At 38.1% G+C, this 18,266-nt stretch overlaps 4 protein-coding genes across 7 annotated transcripts in view; 3 read left to right on the top strand and 1 right to left on the bottom strand.

Annotated features, from left to right (window-relative positions):
- LOC111468964 (inositol 1,3,4-trisphosphate 5/6-kinase 4) overlaps window positions 1–5,569 on the top strand; it is a 13,449-nt gene extending 7,880 nt beyond the window's left edge. For both annotated transcript variants that reach the window (XM_023114141.1, XM_023114142.1), the window contains 9 exons: window positions 161–255; window positions 2,083–2,151; window positions 2,599–2,801; window positions 3,152–3,302; window positions 3,718–3,831; window positions 4,313–4,375; window positions 4,521–4,660; window positions 4,760–4,916; window positions 5,194–5,569. In XM_023114141.1, the coding sequence (XP_022969909.1) occupies window positions 161–255; window positions 2,083–2,151; window positions 2,599–2,801; window positions 3,152–3,302; window positions 3,718–3,831; window positions 4,313–4,375; window positions 4,521–4,660; window positions 4,760–4,916; window positions 5,194–5,337 (1,136 nt within the window). In that variant the 3' untranslated portion in view covers window positions 5,338–5,569. The remainder of the gene's footprint in view (window positions 1–160; window positions 256–2,082; window positions 2,152–2,598; window positions 2,802–3,151; window positions 3,303–3,717; window positions 3,832–4,312; window positions 4,376–4,520; window positions 4,661–4,759; window positions 4,917–5,193) is intronic.
- A 323-nt stretch (window positions 5,570–5,892) lies between these two features.
- On the bottom strand, window positions 5,893–10,369 carry LOC111468895. The gene is made up of 2 exons (XM_023114037.1): window positions 10,186–10,369; window positions 5,893–8,628 (listed from the first exon to the last, which is right to left on the bottom strand). Exon 2 carries the CDS (start codon window positions 8,181–8,183, stop codon window positions 6,270–6,272), a length of 1,914 nt encoding a protein of 637 aa, XP_022969805.1. The 5' UTR covers window positions 8,184–8,628; window positions 10,186–10,369; the 3' UTR covers window positions 5,893–6,269.
- A 1,052-nt stretch (window positions 10,370–11,421) lies between these two features.
- On the top strand, window positions 11,422–14,857 carry LOC111468887 (stromal 70 kDa heat shock-related protein, chloroplastic). Its single transcript, XM_023114021.1, has 8 exons — window positions 11,422–12,115; window positions 12,354–12,606; window positions 12,728–12,807; window positions 12,900–13,042; window positions 13,152–13,250; window positions 13,392–13,581; window positions 13,755–14,153; window positions 14,248–14,857. Exons 1-8 carry the CDS (start codon window positions 11,555–11,557, stop codon window positions 14,641–14,643), a joined length of 2,121 nt encoding a protein of 706 aa, XP_022969789.1. The 5' UTR covers window positions 11,422–11,554; the 3' UTR covers window positions 14,644–14,857.
- A 160-nt stretch (window positions 14,858–15,017) lies between these two features.
- Window positions 15,018–17,942, top strand: LOC111468888. 3 transcript variants are annotated; one of them, XM_023114025.1, is made up of 3 exons: window positions 15,018–17,156; window positions 17,295–17,324; window positions 17,436–17,942. In XM_023114025.1, exon 1 carries the CDS (start codon window positions 15,230–15,232, stop codon window positions 17,060–17,062), a length of 1,833 nt encoding a protein of 610 aa, XP_022969793.1. In that variant the 5' UTR covers window positions 15,018–15,229; the 3' UTR covers window positions 17,063–17,156; window positions 17,295–17,324; window positions 17,436–17,942. The 3 variants fall into 3 exon arrangements, with proteins under 3 accessions (XP_022969793.1, XP_022969792.1, XP_022969790.1); XM_023114024.1 differs by having other exon boundaries at window positions 17,295–17,942; XM_023114022.1 differs by having other exon boundaries at window positions 15,018–17,324; window positions 17,436–17,760.
- The last annotated feature ends 324 nt before the right edge of the window (window positions 17,943–18,266 follow it).

The raw sequence follows: 18,266 nt of genomic DNA on the forward strand, positions 1-18,266 counted from the left end.
TTTTTTTTTTTTTTTTTTTTCTCTGCTGCTGTATGTCTATTCTATAGAAGAAAATGAGTAGGGAGAATGATTGGTTTTTGTCCCATTTGAGGTAACTCAAACAAGACTGTACAGTAACAACTTTAGTGTGATGTGGTTAATAATGGTACTTTTCTTTCAGATGTTCAAGGTGACAGTGCATGTGAAAATTTGGGAAGGATTTGTATTAGCAAGCTAGAAGAGTTGCCTTTGAGTATCTGTCGCTTAAATATGAAGGTAATTCCTTTCCTGTGCTTTTGTTACGATAATATTATATTAATTTTTATATTCTTCTCCTTGAAGAAAATGGGAAAATGGGGCTAGCATTATTGTATCTATGAAGTTTGAGACTATTAGTTCAATAATTTACCTAGAGCATCGAGTATGGAGCCAAAGTTAGATAAGAGGTTTGAGGTTTTAACTTTGCTTCCAACTCCCTGCAGTTACCAATAGTATTTAGGGGTTTAGGGGATTATTTTTATTCGTGCTTGGGTTGAGAAAGATCTATTTGATAAGATAGATAATATTAGTCTGATAGGATATATTGAGAAAAACGATTATTTGATAAGATAGACAACAAAGTTATTGTATGACAATTTCATAATATGATAACTTGTAGAGGACAATTTTATTATTAAATTAATACTTCAATTTTCAGTTATATCTATGAATTTTTTGGATGGCTAACCTGTAAATGTTTTTTGCCCAATTGTAAGTGAAGCACCCTAGCACCCTACAGAAAAATTCTTGATTGGCCTCTGGTATTGCAGATAAGTATCAGTTCTACTCAGTGTATGTGGTTTCACTCAAACTAGTATTAGACAGCTGCATGGAACATAGGGACAGCCAACCTTGTTGATTATGTTCATCAGAAAGTTGTAGGTTAACTGTTAGGTGTTCCTTATTTTTAGTTGTAGGAGTTGGATCCTGCAGTCATCACTTATTGTTCCTTGATGATTGTCAAACGTCCTACTTGTATCAATGTGATATTGTGTTAAAGCTATTCTGACATCAAGTCAGAAAGCTACAATGATAAGAAAAGGAAAAATCGAAACTCAAAGTTATACCAACAATTGTAAATTGGAAGTATTTCCAAAGTGCAAGGTACACACACTCAGGGGATTGTCTCTCGAGGTGAGAGGTGACAAATCGCAAACCATTTGTTACTTCAATATCTCGAATTTGTTTATTTTTTGTTGTAGAAAAGGGATGGATTCCAATAACATTGAGCTGCATTCAAAGGTCAATGAAGTTGGCTACCTTATCTCTTATCAATGATATTGTGTCTCATACTTTGCCTCTTTATCATTAAAATCCAATGTAACCCTCAACAAGTGTGCCTCCCTCAACAAGCCTCAGAGTGTCAACACCAAGGGGCTTGATCCTTCAAAATAATACACAACGGAGTTCTTAAAAGATGCCATTTTAACTCACTCTTACCCTTTGGATTCTTTGACCATCTAGAAGTTGTATATTTCCATGATAAACAGCGTCCTCAAATTGACTTTATTTCCATAAAACACAAAACAATTAAAAAAGAAGAAACCACTTGCCTTTTTCTGTTTTGTACTCTTTCATTTCGTCTTTTACGATAATTGGTGTAATACGTTTTCTCCATCTTCCACCAATGGAGAAAATTGTTTATGCGTTGACTGAGGACTACCAAAAGTATTATTTTACAAATTGATTGCAAGTTGGCAATGAAAGGCATCTTCCCACCAACTTTAAGTGCTGTTAGACTTTTCTCTCTTTCCTAAAGACATATTAGTTATGGAAAAACATAGAAATGAAAAATGTGGAATACATTTTATTTTTTTCTCACATTTAAGTTTGATGCATCTTCAAAATATGCAAAGCTTGCAATCCATATGTTACTCCATCGTATGGCTGCTGGGAAGTATTGGTCTCAGTTATTTTGTTAAAGGGCATCAAGTTAATGTGTTTGCCTTGGATAGCATTTGATAACTACATATTGTTCTACCATTGTGTAGAGTTTTGTTTTCTTTTAATGGAATCTTGTATCCTACATCTCTTATCGGGCTCTCCAATTCACATTTCTAACAGGCAGATGACTGTAGCCCCATCGTAGTTGGTTATACAATGAAGCCTTCACGTGAACTTGATTTTGCTAAGGTGATTATTCTTATAAAACAAGACGTTCTTCTAAATTGATTGTCTTAGAAATAATATGATTGATTCCTTTGTATGGAATCGTTTATGCTTATTTCCATGCATTGGTTATTTGGAAAAGTACTTCAGTACAGGTATCAGAATCTATGTGCTTCATGGGAAATTTAGTTTCTCTGATACTCTGTACCACTAGAATCAATTTTGTAATACTCCTCAAACCATCGGCAATTACTCATCACACACGCGTGCACCTCTTTTTTTTTTTCTTCCAAACTTCTGAGTTCAACCATGCAATCAAGTAATTTCTTCCTTTGACTTTTGAAGTTTGATTTTCAATTTAACTTGTACTGTTCATAACAGCTCTGTACTGTAATTCCTTTGTTTCTGCAAGTTTATGTGTTATTTTTATTCAGTTAGTTTGAAATTTATGCATTACCCTGAATGTTGCAGAGGGGTGCCTTTCCTCTGTATCCTACAGACAATGGGTTGATTTTCCTGCCCCTGACGTTTGATCTCCCTTTATCATCTCAATTGCCTGAGGTTGATATGATTCTCCATAAAGCAACAGATGAAATTCTATATGTTGAGCTTAGCAACTCTTCAGATCTCTCTAACAAAATAACCTACTCCAGTAGAATGCAAGAATTGCAAAGGTAACACTAACATTTCATGGAATCATGTTATTCAATGAAAAAAAACATGTTTTCGTAAACTATGGTACTTCTATTTTATATGAAGTTGAGATGTCACTGAAGGTTTGTTCGGAGGGAGTGGGTTATAGAAAGAGGAAGTGGAGGAGAGGATGAAGGTTGGCAATAATGCAGTGGGATATGTACTTTCAATCCAATTTCCAAGCACTAACAAATTCCTGCTAGCAAACACTTCAGTCAATGACTAATATTCTCTTTGAAACAAGATCCCCTCCCACCTTAGTGATATTCCTGAAAAATTCTTTATTCAGAAATGGATTTTAAAGTAATACATAATTTTTGTGCTCGCACAGGCATATTGAAGTCCACCCAGATTTATGCGTACTTGACCCACTTAATAATATAAGACCTGTATTGGATCGGTTAGAAACTCAACAGATTCTTCTCAGGCTGGAGGCTCTCAAATCTGAAGGCTGCATAATCAGGGGTCCTTATTTTCTCAAGGTCTGATTCTTGTCATGTTTCTCATATGCTTGAAGGGTCTGAGAATGGTAATCAAATGTCCACGATTCATCGTCTTCTGACAGAAAATAAATTAAAATGTCGAAGTCATTCCTCATGTGGCCTCTTATTTTATGATTTACATTTATCATTAAAACATGGAAATATCAGCACAAAAAGAAATGATTTAGACGGGCATTAAATTTTGTGGTTCCATGTTTTGGTCACTTTGTGTTCTGAGAATCAGCAGATGATAGATAATTTGAGAGGGTTTGAAAATTCTTACCCAAATAGACTTGGTATAACCTGTAATCTCCAAATGATTACCAAATGAACTGTCTGTTGGTTCTGTCCTATGTTGTGTGAAATATGTGGAGTTTCCATCTATTAAGCTTATGAGTGATACCTAACTGTGCAGGTTGATAATTTTAACGAGGCCATCTTGGTGCAAAAGCTATCTGAAGCTAAACTCACTCTTCCTTGTATAGTGAAGCCCCAAGTTGCTTGCGGAGTTTCTGATGCTCACAAAATGGTATCGATATATTTGTTTTCTTTTATTATTATTTTTAAAATTGATTTCTTGTGTTGTGAAAGCAGAAGATATGTGCCTGGTGGACTGGTATAGCATCACACCATGAATGGTTTCCTTCAGTTTCCTTCAGTTTCATTATTTTCTGCATACATTTGTTTTCTTCTTTCTTTTTTTTTTTTTTTTTTTTTTTTTTGTCTTTGGTTCAGTGTGCTCTTCATTTGTTTTACTCCCTGGATGTAATAGATATTGTATGGTGTCTCCTGTTATAAGTGGAAATTTCAAGTCATGAGCCTATTAGTGTTCTCATTTCAGAGTTCTATCAGCCTACAATTCAAATTCTTGTTCGGGTCCTTTCTATAGTTGTTGAAATGGAAATGATGCTAAAAATTCCCATNTTTTTCGTATGCCACTCCAATATGAAAATCATTCTAATCAACCATTCACGTACGAGAATTTATTGCAATCTGTCATCCTGTAACAGGCAATCATTTTTGATGTTGAAGATCTCAAGAACTTGGATGTTCCTCTTCCAGCTATTATTCAGGTGAGGAGAAGTTTCATGAGTTCTTTGACAAAGTTATCCATTTGACCTTCAATAGCCTGCTAGCTTGCATTTTGAAAACTTGACATTCTTCTTGTGGTTCATTGATCAAAGAGTTTTGTGGAAATTGGCGCTGCTGAAACTGCAGGAATACGTGGATCATTCATCAACTCTCTACAAATTTTATGTGCTTGGTGAAAAGATTTTTCACGCAGTTAAGAAGTCTACACCAAACACAAGTACACTGACCAATTTAAACCAAGGTGTTGGACCATTAATCTTTGACAGGTCGCGCTTTTGCTCTGTTACTTTCTGTTTGTAGCTCTTTAATACAAGAACTTAGGATAATTGAGTGAATAGCACATAAAGTTATCGCTTTATGAACAGCTTAAAATCTCTGCCCATTGTGAATGAAAGCCAGCAGCATTTAGAAGGCAAAAGTTCTGACAAAAAAAACAAGAACATCAATATTGAGCTAGTCCAAAATGCTGCAAATTGGCTTAGGAGCGTACTTGATCTTTCAATCTTTGGTTTCGATGTTGTTGTAAGTAATTCTTCTCTTCTTCTTCTTTGTTTCTATTTGTTTATTTATTGTTCTTTTTTCCTTCTGGTTTGTGGGAGAGGGTTTGTTTATGTTTCATGTTCATCCAATCAAGGAAGTTGCCGATTGGATCTGTCAAATTCTGATGGTATTTTTTGATGTTTTTGTTCCCTTGCTTTACATACCAGCAGTGTATGCTTTGAGGCAGTAGATCCATCGGGTTTAGTTGGAAGATATGGTTTGTTTTCTGAATTGAAGATTTGGGTGTGGTCATTTTCAGGTTGAAGACAAGAGTGGTGATCATGTAATTGTGGATGTAAATTATCTGCCCTCTTTCAAGGAAGTTCCTGATGACATTGCAATACCTGCTTTCTGGGAAGCCATCAAGAACAAGTATGAAAACTTCAAAAGGGCAAGCCCTTAAAGTGTGTTTCTTCTCCGGATCTTGTGGAGAATTTGTCTTTCAAGGTATTATGAATAAGATGTAACTAGTGTTACCTTGTGGATTATTAATGCTCCGACAGGATTTGGACAGAATTGATTTCAAATTGGAGGATTTTAAAAGATGAAAATGGTTTCATATTTCTATTTGTTTTTGGAACCAAATTCTGGTTATGTCGCTTATAACATCTATGGAGAAGAAAGTCAAGATACTTTTAGTTTAATTTTTTCAATCAAAGTTCAATAATATTTTTAAAAGATTGAAACTATTGTAATCAATTTAATGAAAAAAAAAACACTAGCAAAATACAATGGACAAGCATTTTAAAAATACATATGTACATATAATGACTTTATCAAAACATGAGTTGATGTGATACAAATTAAAAGTGGATAATATAAAAATGGTGTTAGTAAACATAGACTTGAGCTTTTAAAAATTAATAAAAAAAATATTTTAGACTTCGTGTACATCAGCATAACAGGTAGCAATCACAGTAGTTGGAAGATGTAAATCTGTAGATCAGAAAATTATGAGTGAAAGAAGGATATAAACACATTTTCAAACTCTGCATCAATGGAAAGCACCAACAAACACTCAAAACTTGGGTCCTAATTATTGAAACAGTACACCTGTGGACATGGTTCTTAGAAAGCAACACCACTATTAACCACCTAGGCATAGGCATAGGGGCTTGGCTTTATAAAGATATCAAAATAAAAGAGCTATTGACACCAAAGTGCTGATCATGTTTTTAATCAGATAGCCTGACAACACCATAATATAAAACTACAAACCTAATCATAAATACAGTACAAGATTCACAGACGGACCCAACTGAAGTCTATGTACATGATTCCAATGCGTAATCAAAATCCCAAATTACCTGATGCTGTCGGATCAGATAGATATCCTTAAATGTCATTATTATTCATATTCTTCTTCTTAAGATGCCCACCAAGCAATGACATGAGCCCACCTCCATGCACCCTCCCCTCAGGAATTGAGTAGTCGAGGGATTTTGTGCCAACACAGCATCCATTCCCATCTACCTCTCCCTTCTCTGTACTCAAAAAGCTAGAATATGATGCTGATGACTTCATTGAAGATGGAACCAATACCTGTGGTGGAATAAGCTGATGTCGCTTTCGAGGCTTCTCTGCTGAATCCATCGAATCGCATATGAAACTCACTCCAGAAGATGAATTATGGTTGTCCAAGCTATCTCCAACTGTAGAGGCAGCAGAAGCAGACACAAGGCCATGGAAAAGTCCTGGTCCGATCAGGCTTCCCTTGTTCGTTTCTCGATCTTGAATCATACTACTATGAGCAGCACATAAGCCACTCTTACCCCGTGCAAATTTTTCACACTTGCCCTCTCCCCATGTGCATCGTTTTCCACCGCCATGGGCTTTGCAGAAGTCTGTGCTCCCCTGGGCACTCTTTCCACAGTTATCGAATTTGCACCGTTTGCCTCCACCATGTCTTACACAGCAATCAGTGCGGCCACGGGCACTTTTTGTGCATCCTGGCACAGCACACCTCTTTCCACCACCATGAGCAACACAAAAATTTGTGCCCCCATGTACACTTTTTGGGCAAATCCCACCCCCATCAAAGAGGCAGCGCTTTCCCCCACCATGTCCCTTGCAAAGAGGAGTACTCCCTTCAGCGCCTTTTGTGCATCCAGCAAATATACATCTCTTCCCTCCCCCATGGGCCTTACAATACATGGTACTTCCTTGGGCACCCTTTGTGCACGCTTCATACTGGCAACGGCGTCCACCACCATGAGAAATGCACAAACCAGCTTGTCCTTCAGCACTACGAGTGCAGCTTTCCATCTTACATCTTTTCCCCCCACCATGTCTTATACAAAGGCCTGACTTGCCGCGCGCAGCCTTGGCACATCCACCTGAATATCCACAACGTCTACCACCACCATGAGCTATGCAAAAATCTGTCTTCCCCTCAGCACTTTTGGTGCACCCTAAATGTTGGCACCTCCTCCCTCCACCATGAGCTTTACAATAAGCAGTACGACTCTCAGCACCCTTATTGCACCCAGGTTTCTGACATCTATGTCCGCCTCCATGACCAATACAAAGACCAGATGCCCCTCGTGCACCCTTCGCACAGCCAAAGTATTTGCACTTTTTAGGATTGCTTAGCTGATGATCTGAACACACGCTTTTGATTGTTTGGTCGATTACAGATCCTAAGGAGTGTTCTATGGTAGGTGATAGTTCTTGGCTCAGCTGATTTTCAGTATCAGTGTCAAGCTGCTGAATCAGAACATTTGAAGTGCCCATTCTTGGAGCAAAAAGAAGTGATGGCATATACCCACCTGATTTTTTTGCTGAGGTAGAACCCTCATCGACTAGCGGGATAGACAGTTGATTAGCTTCAGCAGCCCATTGGTTTATCAGATAAGTTGCACTGACATCAGTATCCACTGAAAGTGAACATTCGACCACACTTGCAGCTTCATTAGTCCCTCCAGAAAGACCAAGCTGCAATATGGAGTCACTTGGCGATATTTCCTCAGGTAGAGATGTAACTAGTGCTTTGTCCTTCTTATATCCAACATTGTAATAATCATCACAGTTAGCACTAGGAGTTGGGCCAAGTCCAAGTACGAGTCTACAGCCATCATCTGGAGCATAACTAAAGTTAAAATTCAGGTCATTTAAAGCAACCTCACATCCAGAGGATTTTCTTCCTCCAAATCCAAAACAATTCAAGCTCAAAGTAGTATCACCAAAGTTGTCATCTTTTGTGAGATCACCATTTTGAGAATAATGTGCAACAGTCTTGTTCAAATCCATTCTCTCTACCCTGAAGTTTAAACTAAAAGAACAATCTAACCAAAAAGGTTTAAGGAATACTAAAAGCAGATATATGTAACAACGTCCAAAACAGATTTTAACAGATTACTATTGCCTCCACCGCTTACAAAGCCCGATGTATCTGATCTATCCATTCGCGTATAAGCTTACCCAAAGATCTTCCCGAAATGCAGCAATTTTTTTAATCAATTCCTAGTATATCTAATGACGTTTCTTGGATAGAACCCCTTGATGACAACGAGTAATGTTGATATGCAAAGATCTTCGGAGCTCCTTATACTCCTTGAAGAGAACTCATTCAGCTTCATGAACCCTGAAAGTAGTACATCTTATAAAACAGTTCACACGACCAATTTCAATGCAGAGACGCCTCTCCATCAATTCACATACATTCTTGGACACAACAATGGCAGAATAGTAGGTACTGTCAGAGCAAAGAGGAATTTAAAGTAGATGTTAGGAAGAATGCTTTTAAAATAAACCTCCAATCACATGACTACTGTGAATACAACTCTGAGAGCATTACAGAAATATGTCACAAGATTATACATCCCAACTTTCTGAAATTAAAAGGCTTTCTCATTGAAATATACATGAAGTTATGAACAGACATAATAATCACCAATCTGGAATGAATGCAGTGGCAGGATGTCCACGACAACATTTATCACTATATTGTCCAAAATTTAAGTTTAATTCTTCGGTTGGTTACATGGTTTAAAAATAGCACTAGAGGAACATGGGATAACATATCAATCCACAACTTCAACACTTAAAGAAACATTACTTTGGACCTTTTTATTTATTATCGTTGCTTCTTTACAACCTCATATAGGCACAACCAATTATATACAAACTTAGATGCATATTCATTGTAAACACATTTGGACGCATGGTAGATGAGGTCAAAATCTCTCTCAGTCATGTGGATGCAAGAGAAATGTAAAAGAAAACTGATAACTAAGCAGATGAGAAGGAATCAGATTCTTTGGCAGGCCAGTTCCTTGGCTATCTTTTTGGTTTATATAGCTGGAAAGAAATACAAGTGTTCATCGGAAAAGATAGTTCTTGGGAAGATGTGTGGAGTGTGGTATTTTCCAATAGTTCTCTATGGGCTCTTTATTCTGTAATTATCCTTTTGTTTTTAGTTACCAAAAGTTGGGAGCCAATTTTATAATTGTTTTGTGAGGCTGTCCCCCTTGGTTCAGGCAGATCCCTTTTTAATCTTTTCTGAGGGTCTCTCCTTAGATTTTGTTCTTTCATGTTCTTAACAAAAACTGGTTTTCTAATTCGCTCCTAACTTCCTGATAAAAAAGAAAAAGGAACTAGAATTAGTATTAAAGTGCAATAAGGATTCATCTGCGGTAAACCTGTTCTGGTCACTAATTTCCCTTTAAATTTACAGCAATCACTGATTAGGCTTGAATAGGATTTCTTAACCAAAAAGAAAACAGAACTTCACTCAAATCGTACACCAAGCCAATAATAGAAATAAAGTCAACCCGCTTCAACCAAAATAGACGACACGAATCACAAGGTGCAATCCCACAGAAAATCAAGAAAACAAACTCTTGGGTAGTAAAAGGGCTAAATCATGCAAATCAAATAAAAAGGCCTCGATCATGCAAATAAAAAATCAATTAAACGAGAGCATTCTCTAGATCTTCAACTGAACATCTCAATTCAATGACTAAGGGAAAAAAAAGCTATAATACACAGAGAGGGAGAGAGATTCAAAATCAAGATATGTGCGTTCAATCAGTTGAGATTTGTAGCCAAAAAATGCACAGTACACATGGATAATCAGTGACACTAGAAGGTTCTATTGCTAATTCTAATAGATTCAAGTAAAACAAAAACAAAACTAAACATAGAAACCAAATCCAGAACAACATACCTCAAAACAAAACAAAAATCTAAGAGAAAGAAAAAGGCAAAATCAGGAAATCGGAGGAAGGAAAAGCAAACGCAAATGATGTACCGTGGAACAAAAATTTGTAGATGATAATCCGAGAGAGTAGAAACTGAAGGAGCAATCTAAGGCATGTTGAAATCTTGCTGGAGATTGAGAGAAATGGGGGAAAACAGAAAAAGTAGCCAACTATGAACTCAAGTCCAAGTGGAAGAGAAGAAAGAAATTGTGGTGGAAGTGATGTGGTAATTAAATAAATTAAAAAAAAAAAAAAAAAAGGAAATTGATGTGGGCGGCTCATATGGAATCTTGAACACCATTTTTTGATGAATGGGGCACCCCACGCACCCCTCTTTATTGCCCCTTGAATTCCATAAATAGCCTTTTGGCTTCACACTAAACGACAACAAAGATTTTCTTATTATTTGATGATGTCTACGCTGTGTTATAGTCATTTTCTTCTACTTGGCCTCCTTACGTAATGTTTTTTGTTTTTTTGTTGGAGGGGTGCTTTAGTAAATGCAGACGTTTTTTTTTCTTTTTTTTTTTTTTTAATATTTCTTCTTTTAAAATTGTGACAAAAATCTATTTATCTTTTATCAGAAATACAAAAATCTATATAATAAAGGAGTAAAGGGAGAAACTTTTTGTCTTTTAGTTTCTTTATGTAATTCTCGTGAATTCAAATTAAATTAATTTAATTTAGTTGTTGATGGATTATATATACATATATTTAATTAATTTTTATATATATTGATTGATTCATAAATTTTAATTAAATATTGTACCAATTAACATTTTACTTTTATTAAAAAAAAATGACGTAAACAACCTAACCTAAAAAATGGTTGGGTTGAATTAGTTCATTTTTAAATAAATATTGTTTGAGTGAAAAATAAAACTGACAAATAAGAGTTTAAAACTGTCACTCATTTCTAATTTATTAATTCATGCAATTGTTTGATATCTTTTAACGTTATTTTGTTGCTCATGAATATCTCCATCATTGTCGTTATAAAAAAAAAGTCAAATTAGAATTAAAATTTGAACTCTACAGCACTCGAAATTCAGACTTCGAAATGACATGTTAAAGAAACTAATTGCGAAGGGCAGAGAACGACGCCGTTTTTAGGCCCAATTTGAAATTGGAAGGGCCCAAAACGAGTTTTGAGGCCCAATTTGTATTGAGGAAAATATTAAATCCAAGGGCGTAGAATTCATGCAACGGAGGGCAGAAGATTAGATTATTGAAGAATATTCTAGAACCCTAGCCCACGTGTCATAACCTAACCCTTACATTTTCTTCAAAAACCCTTCCCTTCTTCCCCTTTATCTCCTTCATCCGCCAGACTCCTTCCCCGATTTCTTAGTCCATTCCATTTTGATTCCGATTTTACCCGCTTCTTTTCTCCTCTCCTTCTCTGTAATTTCTTCGTAAATGGCTGCTTCCGCCGCCCAGATCCATGGCCTCGGTGCTCCGTCCTTTGCTGCGGCCTCCATGCGAAAACATAACCATGTCTCTTCGCGGACTGTGTTCTTCGGTCAGAAACTCGGGAATTCATCTGGATTTCCGACCGCCGCATTCTTGAACTTGAGGAGCAATATTAGCCGTAGGAATTCGACTGTCCGGCCATTGAGGGTTGTTAGTGAGAAAGTTGTGGGAATTGACCTTGGAACCACTAACTCCGCAGTTGCAGCCATGGAAGGTGGGAAGCCGACTATTGTAACCAACGCCGAAGGGCAGAGAACGACGCCGTCGGTGGTGGCTTACACTAAAAACGGAGACAGGCTTGTTGGTCAAATTGCGAAGCGACAGGCAGTTGTAAACCCTGAGAATACATTCTTTTCGGTGAAGAGGTTTATTGGTAGGAAGATGTCGGAGGTGGATGAGGAGTCCAAGCAGGTCTCCTACAGAGTAGTGCGCGACGAGAATGGAAATGTGAAGTTGGAATGCCCAGCGATTGGAAAACAATTTGCCGCTGAAGAAATTTCCGCTCAGGTATTACTTAATTCTCTGTTTTATCACCGTACATTCATTTTGGTTTCTCATAATGTGGTTGATTTTAGTGGTGAAATAAAGAGATTCATCATTTAGAAATATATTAAGATGTCTGTAGAATACGACGTTTGCTTATTGAATTTTACTTCATAGATGGATTATGTGAAAGATACTCTATTACTCTAGCATGCTGAAGGATGACATTGCTATCTTTTTGTTGTATTTGGTGTTTTCTTAGGTCTTAAGGAAGCTAGTGGACGATGCTTCGAAGTTTTTGAATGATAAAGTAACCAAAGCTGTGGTGACAGTGCCTGCCTACTTCAACGATTCTCAAAGAACTGCCACAAAGGATGCTGGTCGTATTGCCGGTCTTGAAGTCTTGCGTATTATCAATGAACCCACTGCCGCTTCATTAGCTTATGGATTTGAAAAGAAGAGCAATGAAACTATTTTGGTCTTTGACCTTGGTGGGGGTACTTTTGATGTTTCAGGTACATACTGCTACCCCGACTTTATGGCTTCCTTCTTACACTTGTCCCTTTTTCGTTACTACCTCACGCACTATTACATTAAGTCCCAACAATAATTCTAGAATCTCTCTTTTGTTTGTAGTGCTCGAGGTTGGTGATGGAGTGTTTGAAGTGCTTTCTACATCGGGTGATACGCATTTGGGTGGTGATGACTTCGACAAGGTTGAATTTCCGTTGGACTGATAAATTTACCCCTTTTTTTTCTTCCATATGAATAAGGGGTGAAAAATTTGAACCTCTCGTGTAATCTGCAGAGAATTGTTGATTGGCTTGCTGTAAATTTCAAAAGGGATGAAGGCATAGACTTGCTTAAAGACAAACAGGCTCTTCAGCGGCTAACTGAGACAGCCGAGAAGGCGAAAATGGAGCTATCATCTTTGACCCAGGCTAACATTAGGTACATAAAACATGCCTTATATCCTAGTGGTCTATGATGACCTGTATTTCTCTGTGTTTCATTAATTTATTTTTAATATTACACATTGGTAATGGGAGTCATCTTTCAGTTTGCCTTTCATCACTGCCACGGCAGATGGCCCGAAGCACATTGAGACCACAATTACCAGGGCCAAGTTTGAGGAATTGTGCTCAGATCTTCTTGATAGGTACCGACCATTACTATCTTTTTACTGCTTATTTTTTTAATCTTAAATCACTGACTGGGGTTAATTCTTTAATAGAAAAAAGCAAGAAAATGGTACAAGCGTCTAATATATTGTATTTGTTTTAATTGGTTACCTATTCAGGCTTAAGACTCCAGTTGAAAACTCCTTGAGGGATGCAAAGCTCTCCTTTAAGGATATTGACGAGGTGATCCTTGTGGGTGGATCAACACGTATTCCTGCTGTTCAGGAACTTGTCAAGAAGATGACTGGGAAGGAACCTAATGTCACCGTCAATCCTGATGAAGTTGTTGCTTTAGGTGCTGCTGTTCAGGTAGGTCCAGGGCTGCGCTTAATTGTTTGTCATTGTGAATGTCTCTCTCTGCTAACCTCACTTTCTTGTGATAATTAGTTTAAACATGGTTGTTATTAGTTTAAACATAGTTGGTACTTTATGTGTAATATGAACTGTGGATTATTGTTGAAGAGACGGGTACTTGTTTGTAGGCTGGTGTTTTGTCTGGAGACGTTAGTGACATTGTGCTATTGGATGTGAGTCCGCTATCTTTGGGTCTTGAGACTCTTGGGGGTGTAATGACGAAGATTATCCCAAGAAACACTACACTTCCTACCTCCAAGTCAGAAGTATTCTCCACAGCCGCTGATGGACAGACCAGCGTTGAGATTAATGTTCTTCAGGGGGAAAGAGAGTTTGTGAGGGACAACAAATCACTTGGTAGCTTCCGACTAGATGGTATCCCGCCTGCGCCACGTGGGGTTCCTCAAATTGAAGTCAAATTTGACATTGATGCCAATGGAATCCTCTCGGTCACTGCAATTGACAAAGGAACAGGCAAGAAGCAGGATATCACCATTACTGGTGCTAGCACATTGCCAAGTGATGAGGTACGATTAAAGCATTTGCTTTCATGAGCGCAAGTACAATTAACTAGTTTCCTTGTTGACAAACATTTTAAAAAAAAAAATTGTATGGCTATAGGTGGAGCGGATGGTTAGCGAAGCGGACAAGTTTGCAAAGGAGGACAAGGAGAAGAGAGATGCTATAGACACAAAGAACCAGGCTGATTCTGTTGTGTACCAGACGGAAAAGCAACTGAAGGAACTTGGAGACAAGGTGCCTGGGCCAGTGAAGGAGAAGGTGGAATCAAAGCTTGGGGAGTTGAAGGAAGCAATTTCAGGTGGCTCAACCCAAGCCATTAAGGATGCTATGGCTGCTCTAAATCAGGAGGTGATGCAGCTGGGACAATCCTTGTACAATCAGCCAGGCGCTGCTCCTGGACCGGGCGCAGGAAGCGAAGCAGGGCCATCGGAACCATCATCGAACAAAGGACCCGAAGGAGATGTCATTGATGCTGATTTTACCGACAGCAAATGAGAAGATTAGAATTGGTTTTTGCCCCTTTTCTGAATAGAAAATTTTGGCTTCTCATCGGGCGTGGATTTGTATTTCCATTTGATTTTTGCGGGGCAGATCGGAATGATGGGGTGTTGGTTTAGTTTGGTTGGAGGGGGAATTTGTTGGTAGCCGCTGTCCCATGACATAAGTTTCATAAAAGTATAATGCTTTACATGGACGCTCTCGCCTAAAATCTGTTTGCCTTACGATTGAATTTCATGTTTACCAGCCCACACAATCCTAACTTCGACATTTTAACTTGGATTTTGTTGCTCATAAGAACACAAAGCTATTAATTTGGTACAATAAATAAGATTTCCATTTTTTATATTGAAATTAATATCTGCTTAATATTGGCTTAAATTTAGAGTAGAAGAAGGGTAGGCGAGCAAATAGGGAACAAAGTGGAGGTCAATATTTGAAATTTGAATTCAAGAAAGCACCAAATAGAAAAATCCCGAATTTCAAAATATGCATCTTGATTCACAGCTTCAACACTCTGCACTTCTCCCACATCTTCCTTCCTTTCTCCTCCACAAATCTCAGATTTCCTTTCCATTTCACCATGAGACCTTCTTCCTCTTCCTCTTCTTCTTCGCCTTCGTCTCAAATCCATGCCGATAACAAGAAGCTCAAGCATCAGCAGCAGCAGCAGCACCACCACCAGGGTCCTCGAAGCCCCTTCCGTGTTCTTAATGGCATTTCCTTTTCCCCCGCCTGCAACACCGCCAGCGTCGGCAGTGACGCTTCCTCCACCTCCACCGATGCTCCCAGAGGCTGTCTCAGGTTCTTTCTCTCTCATTCCTCTTCATCTTCTAAGACACAGACCCCTGCTAATAAGCTTAAATCATCTTCCAAAAACCCTAAATCTACTTCTCATGTTCGCCCCCTCAAGCCCCTTAGATCTAAGCCGCTTAAGGAGAATGCTCCCAAACGCGCTCTTACACACAATTCTAGGGCGCCCGCAAAACCTTCCTCCACAAAGTTGGAGCCATTGAAGAAAAACTCCCCCTCTCTGTATAGATGGCCGTCCGGGAAGAAGCCCTGTTCATTAGGTACCCACAAACCTAAAATCTTGGCATCTGATGGTAAGGAGTTGGAGAGGCGTGGGGCACATAGTGTAGTGAGGATGGTTGATGATGCCAACAAATGTAAACCGTCCGATTTCAACTTCACTCCCATGCGTGAAATCGAAAACGGCTCTGGTTTGGATCCAACAGCTGACAAGGTTGTAGCCCTAGAGGCTTCAAACAAAGATCATACTAAAACGCCTCCTGTTCAAGCCTCTGTGTCACCTGAATTACAATGTGGTTCAGCACTTGTGCCTACACTTACTCCTGTCTGCTATGGTGCTGGCTATGTCGTTTCTGGGATCTCCGACAAGAGAAAGTGTAGACCCAGAGGAGTTCTTATTGTGGGAGACAATACTCCATCCATTTCTAATGTCAAGCCCATTCAGAATTTTGAGGAAGAAGATGGAAGCAACAAAAGGGAGACTTCCAATTCTGTTGTTTTAAAGGTCCCTTCACCCATTGAAGCTTATATGAATTGGCTTCTATCCCCCTGCAACGAGGAGGATGAGGATCTTCAAGACAAGTCTGAAAATGCTTCATCTCACTTTGAAGGTTTCTTGGAGCCATTATCCTTTGAGGACATCTCTCCCTCATGCGCTCCTAATTGCTTGGATGTGATATTAACGGAGGGAAGAGGACAACCGAGGTATGAAGTCAATGGGGAGAATTCTCCATTCTCAATTGACTCATTAAGTAGTGACAATGTCATCCGAACACCACAATCAGACTCAAATTCAGCTCCAAAACATTTCCCTCCATGGTTAACTGCTGACAGTTGTCATAAACATGATCAGAATTCAGCGTCTGACAGCCATAAAGCAATGACAAGTATAACGGATTTAAGTTTCCAATTTGATTGTCTGGCCACAATATCCAATTCCATGGATCTTAACCAATTTCAAAAGCTTCTTGAAGATCAGGCTTTTAGGAATAGCAATTCTTCGTGTGAGAATTTGTCAAAATCCCAAATGAGAGTATCATGGAGGGAAGGGTTAATGAGCCGGATCTACGAGATGGACGAGTTCGATAGTTGTCGATGCTTATCAGACAACGAAGAAGAGAATGCTGACACTTGCAGCATTAGCTTGTCAGATATCCTTAAGAAGACACCTCTGAAACATAATGATTGTGAGGCTGATCCTATAATTTGCAACAGTTCTTGTTCTTCTCGATTATTAGTGAATGAGGAAGCCGAAGAATATGAGAAAAGTAATGAAGTAGCATGTTGTTGTGCGGAATCCATTAGCACGGATGGAGGTGGGTTGATGGCATCAGGGGACTCAGATTGGCATTTATGCTACAAAAATGGATTGTTTGATTGCTAACCTCTTAGCTTCACTCCTATTCGTAGCCGAATAAATGTTACCAACAAAAATTGATTGTTTGAGGAAGAATTCTCCCACTGATCGTATCCATTATGTACGCTGAGTTTATGTTTTGTTTGAACTGAGTTTGATATTCACAATATTTGTATCTTTTCTGTTTGTCATATTGTAAAGACAGGATTCTTGTGCTGCTGGGGATTCACGGTCATCTATCTAACTCTTTGCTATGCAGGCTGCTCGTGTAGAAAGCATTGTGGGGCAGGTATATACTGCATCTCTACACACATACACATGCACATTACAACTTTTAATCGGATTGTTACGGTGCTGCTGCTTTGTTTTAAATTTCAAATTGTGGTTTGAAACTTTTAAGCCGATAAGAAAAGGATCTTGAGAAAAGGATTAGATTGAAAGCAACAAGTTACTTGACTTCCATGCGGAAGATGTGTGATAGGAGCCACAATGCTGAGAAAGGAAGTAAGGAATCGCATCTAAAGGAAATGTATTGAATATTGTATGATTTTGTGGAGTAACATTATGTGCTACACTTTATGAATTTATTAGGTTTAACTTAACTGCTTGCTCCATTGCCCATGACTTGTTTTGTCGTGTCGTTGTGTCGTCGTGTATAATAAATTTCATACAGAACTATGATATCAGTTGATATTGAACAAATGGATCAATCTTGAATTTCTGTTCTCAGAAAATAATACTAAACACTGATATGTTATCAAGCCACATACATATATATTTAAGCTATGTAAGCAAAATTTAGTTTTAGTAACGTTTTTATTTAAAATATTTATGGTGTTATTTAGTGTTTGAAAGAAGTGGCAGCCACCCACGTGTTGATTCTATTTTATGGTATAAAAATTAAGAACAAATGAAGACAATTGGAGTTTAGTGGACTATGTTTGGTTTGGACTTTAAATCACCTAACCAAACCATTATTATTATTATTATTATTATTATTTGTTTGGTTAATTCTACGGTCTCTCCAATTAAATGGAAAATGCCTTTTTCATTTCTTTCTTTATTTTATGAAATAAATGGTAAGCGAGTCATTAGAAGTAAGAACTCTGCATTTTTTTTCCTTATCTTTTTTTTTTTTTAATTCAACGCTAAGATAAGGGTTGAAGAATTAGATGATCCCTATCCTCAATGCCAATATTTCTATATTATATCATTCAATTTTCCTTCCATT

This window comes from Cucurbita maxima, unplaced genomic scaffold, assembly GCF_002738345.1.
Source record: "Cucurbita maxima cultivar Rimu unplaced genomic scaffold, Cmax_1.0 Cma_Scf00038, whole genome shotgun sequence".
NCBI classification, from domain to species: domain Eukaryota; kingdom Viridiplantae; phylum Streptophyta; class Magnoliopsida; order Cucurbitales; family Cucurbitaceae; genus Cucurbita; species Cucurbita maxima.

Bases quoted from the DNA above. Each gene is read 5' to 3' on its own strand.
- LOC111468895 (XM_023114037.1), bottom strand. From the start codon at position 8,183: ATGGATTTGAACAAGACTGTTGCACATTATTCTCAAAATGGTGATCTC.
- LOC111468887 (XM_023114021.1), top strand. From the start codon at position 11,555: ATGGCTGCTTCCGCCGCCCAGATCCATGGCCTCGGTGCTCCGTCCTTT. The intron at 12,607-12,727 runs GTACATACTGCT...TTTTGTTTGTAG, and splicing joins GGGTACTTTTGATGTTTCAG to TGCTCGAGGTTGGTGATGGA. The intron at 13,043-13,151 runs GTACATAAAACA...GTCATCTTTCAG, and splicing joins TTGACCCAGGCTAACATTAG to TTTGCCTTTCATCACTGCCA.
- LOC111468888 (XM_023114024.1), top strand. From the start codon at position 15,230: ATGAGACCTTCTTCCTCTTCCTCTTCTTCTTCGCCTTCGTCTCAAATC.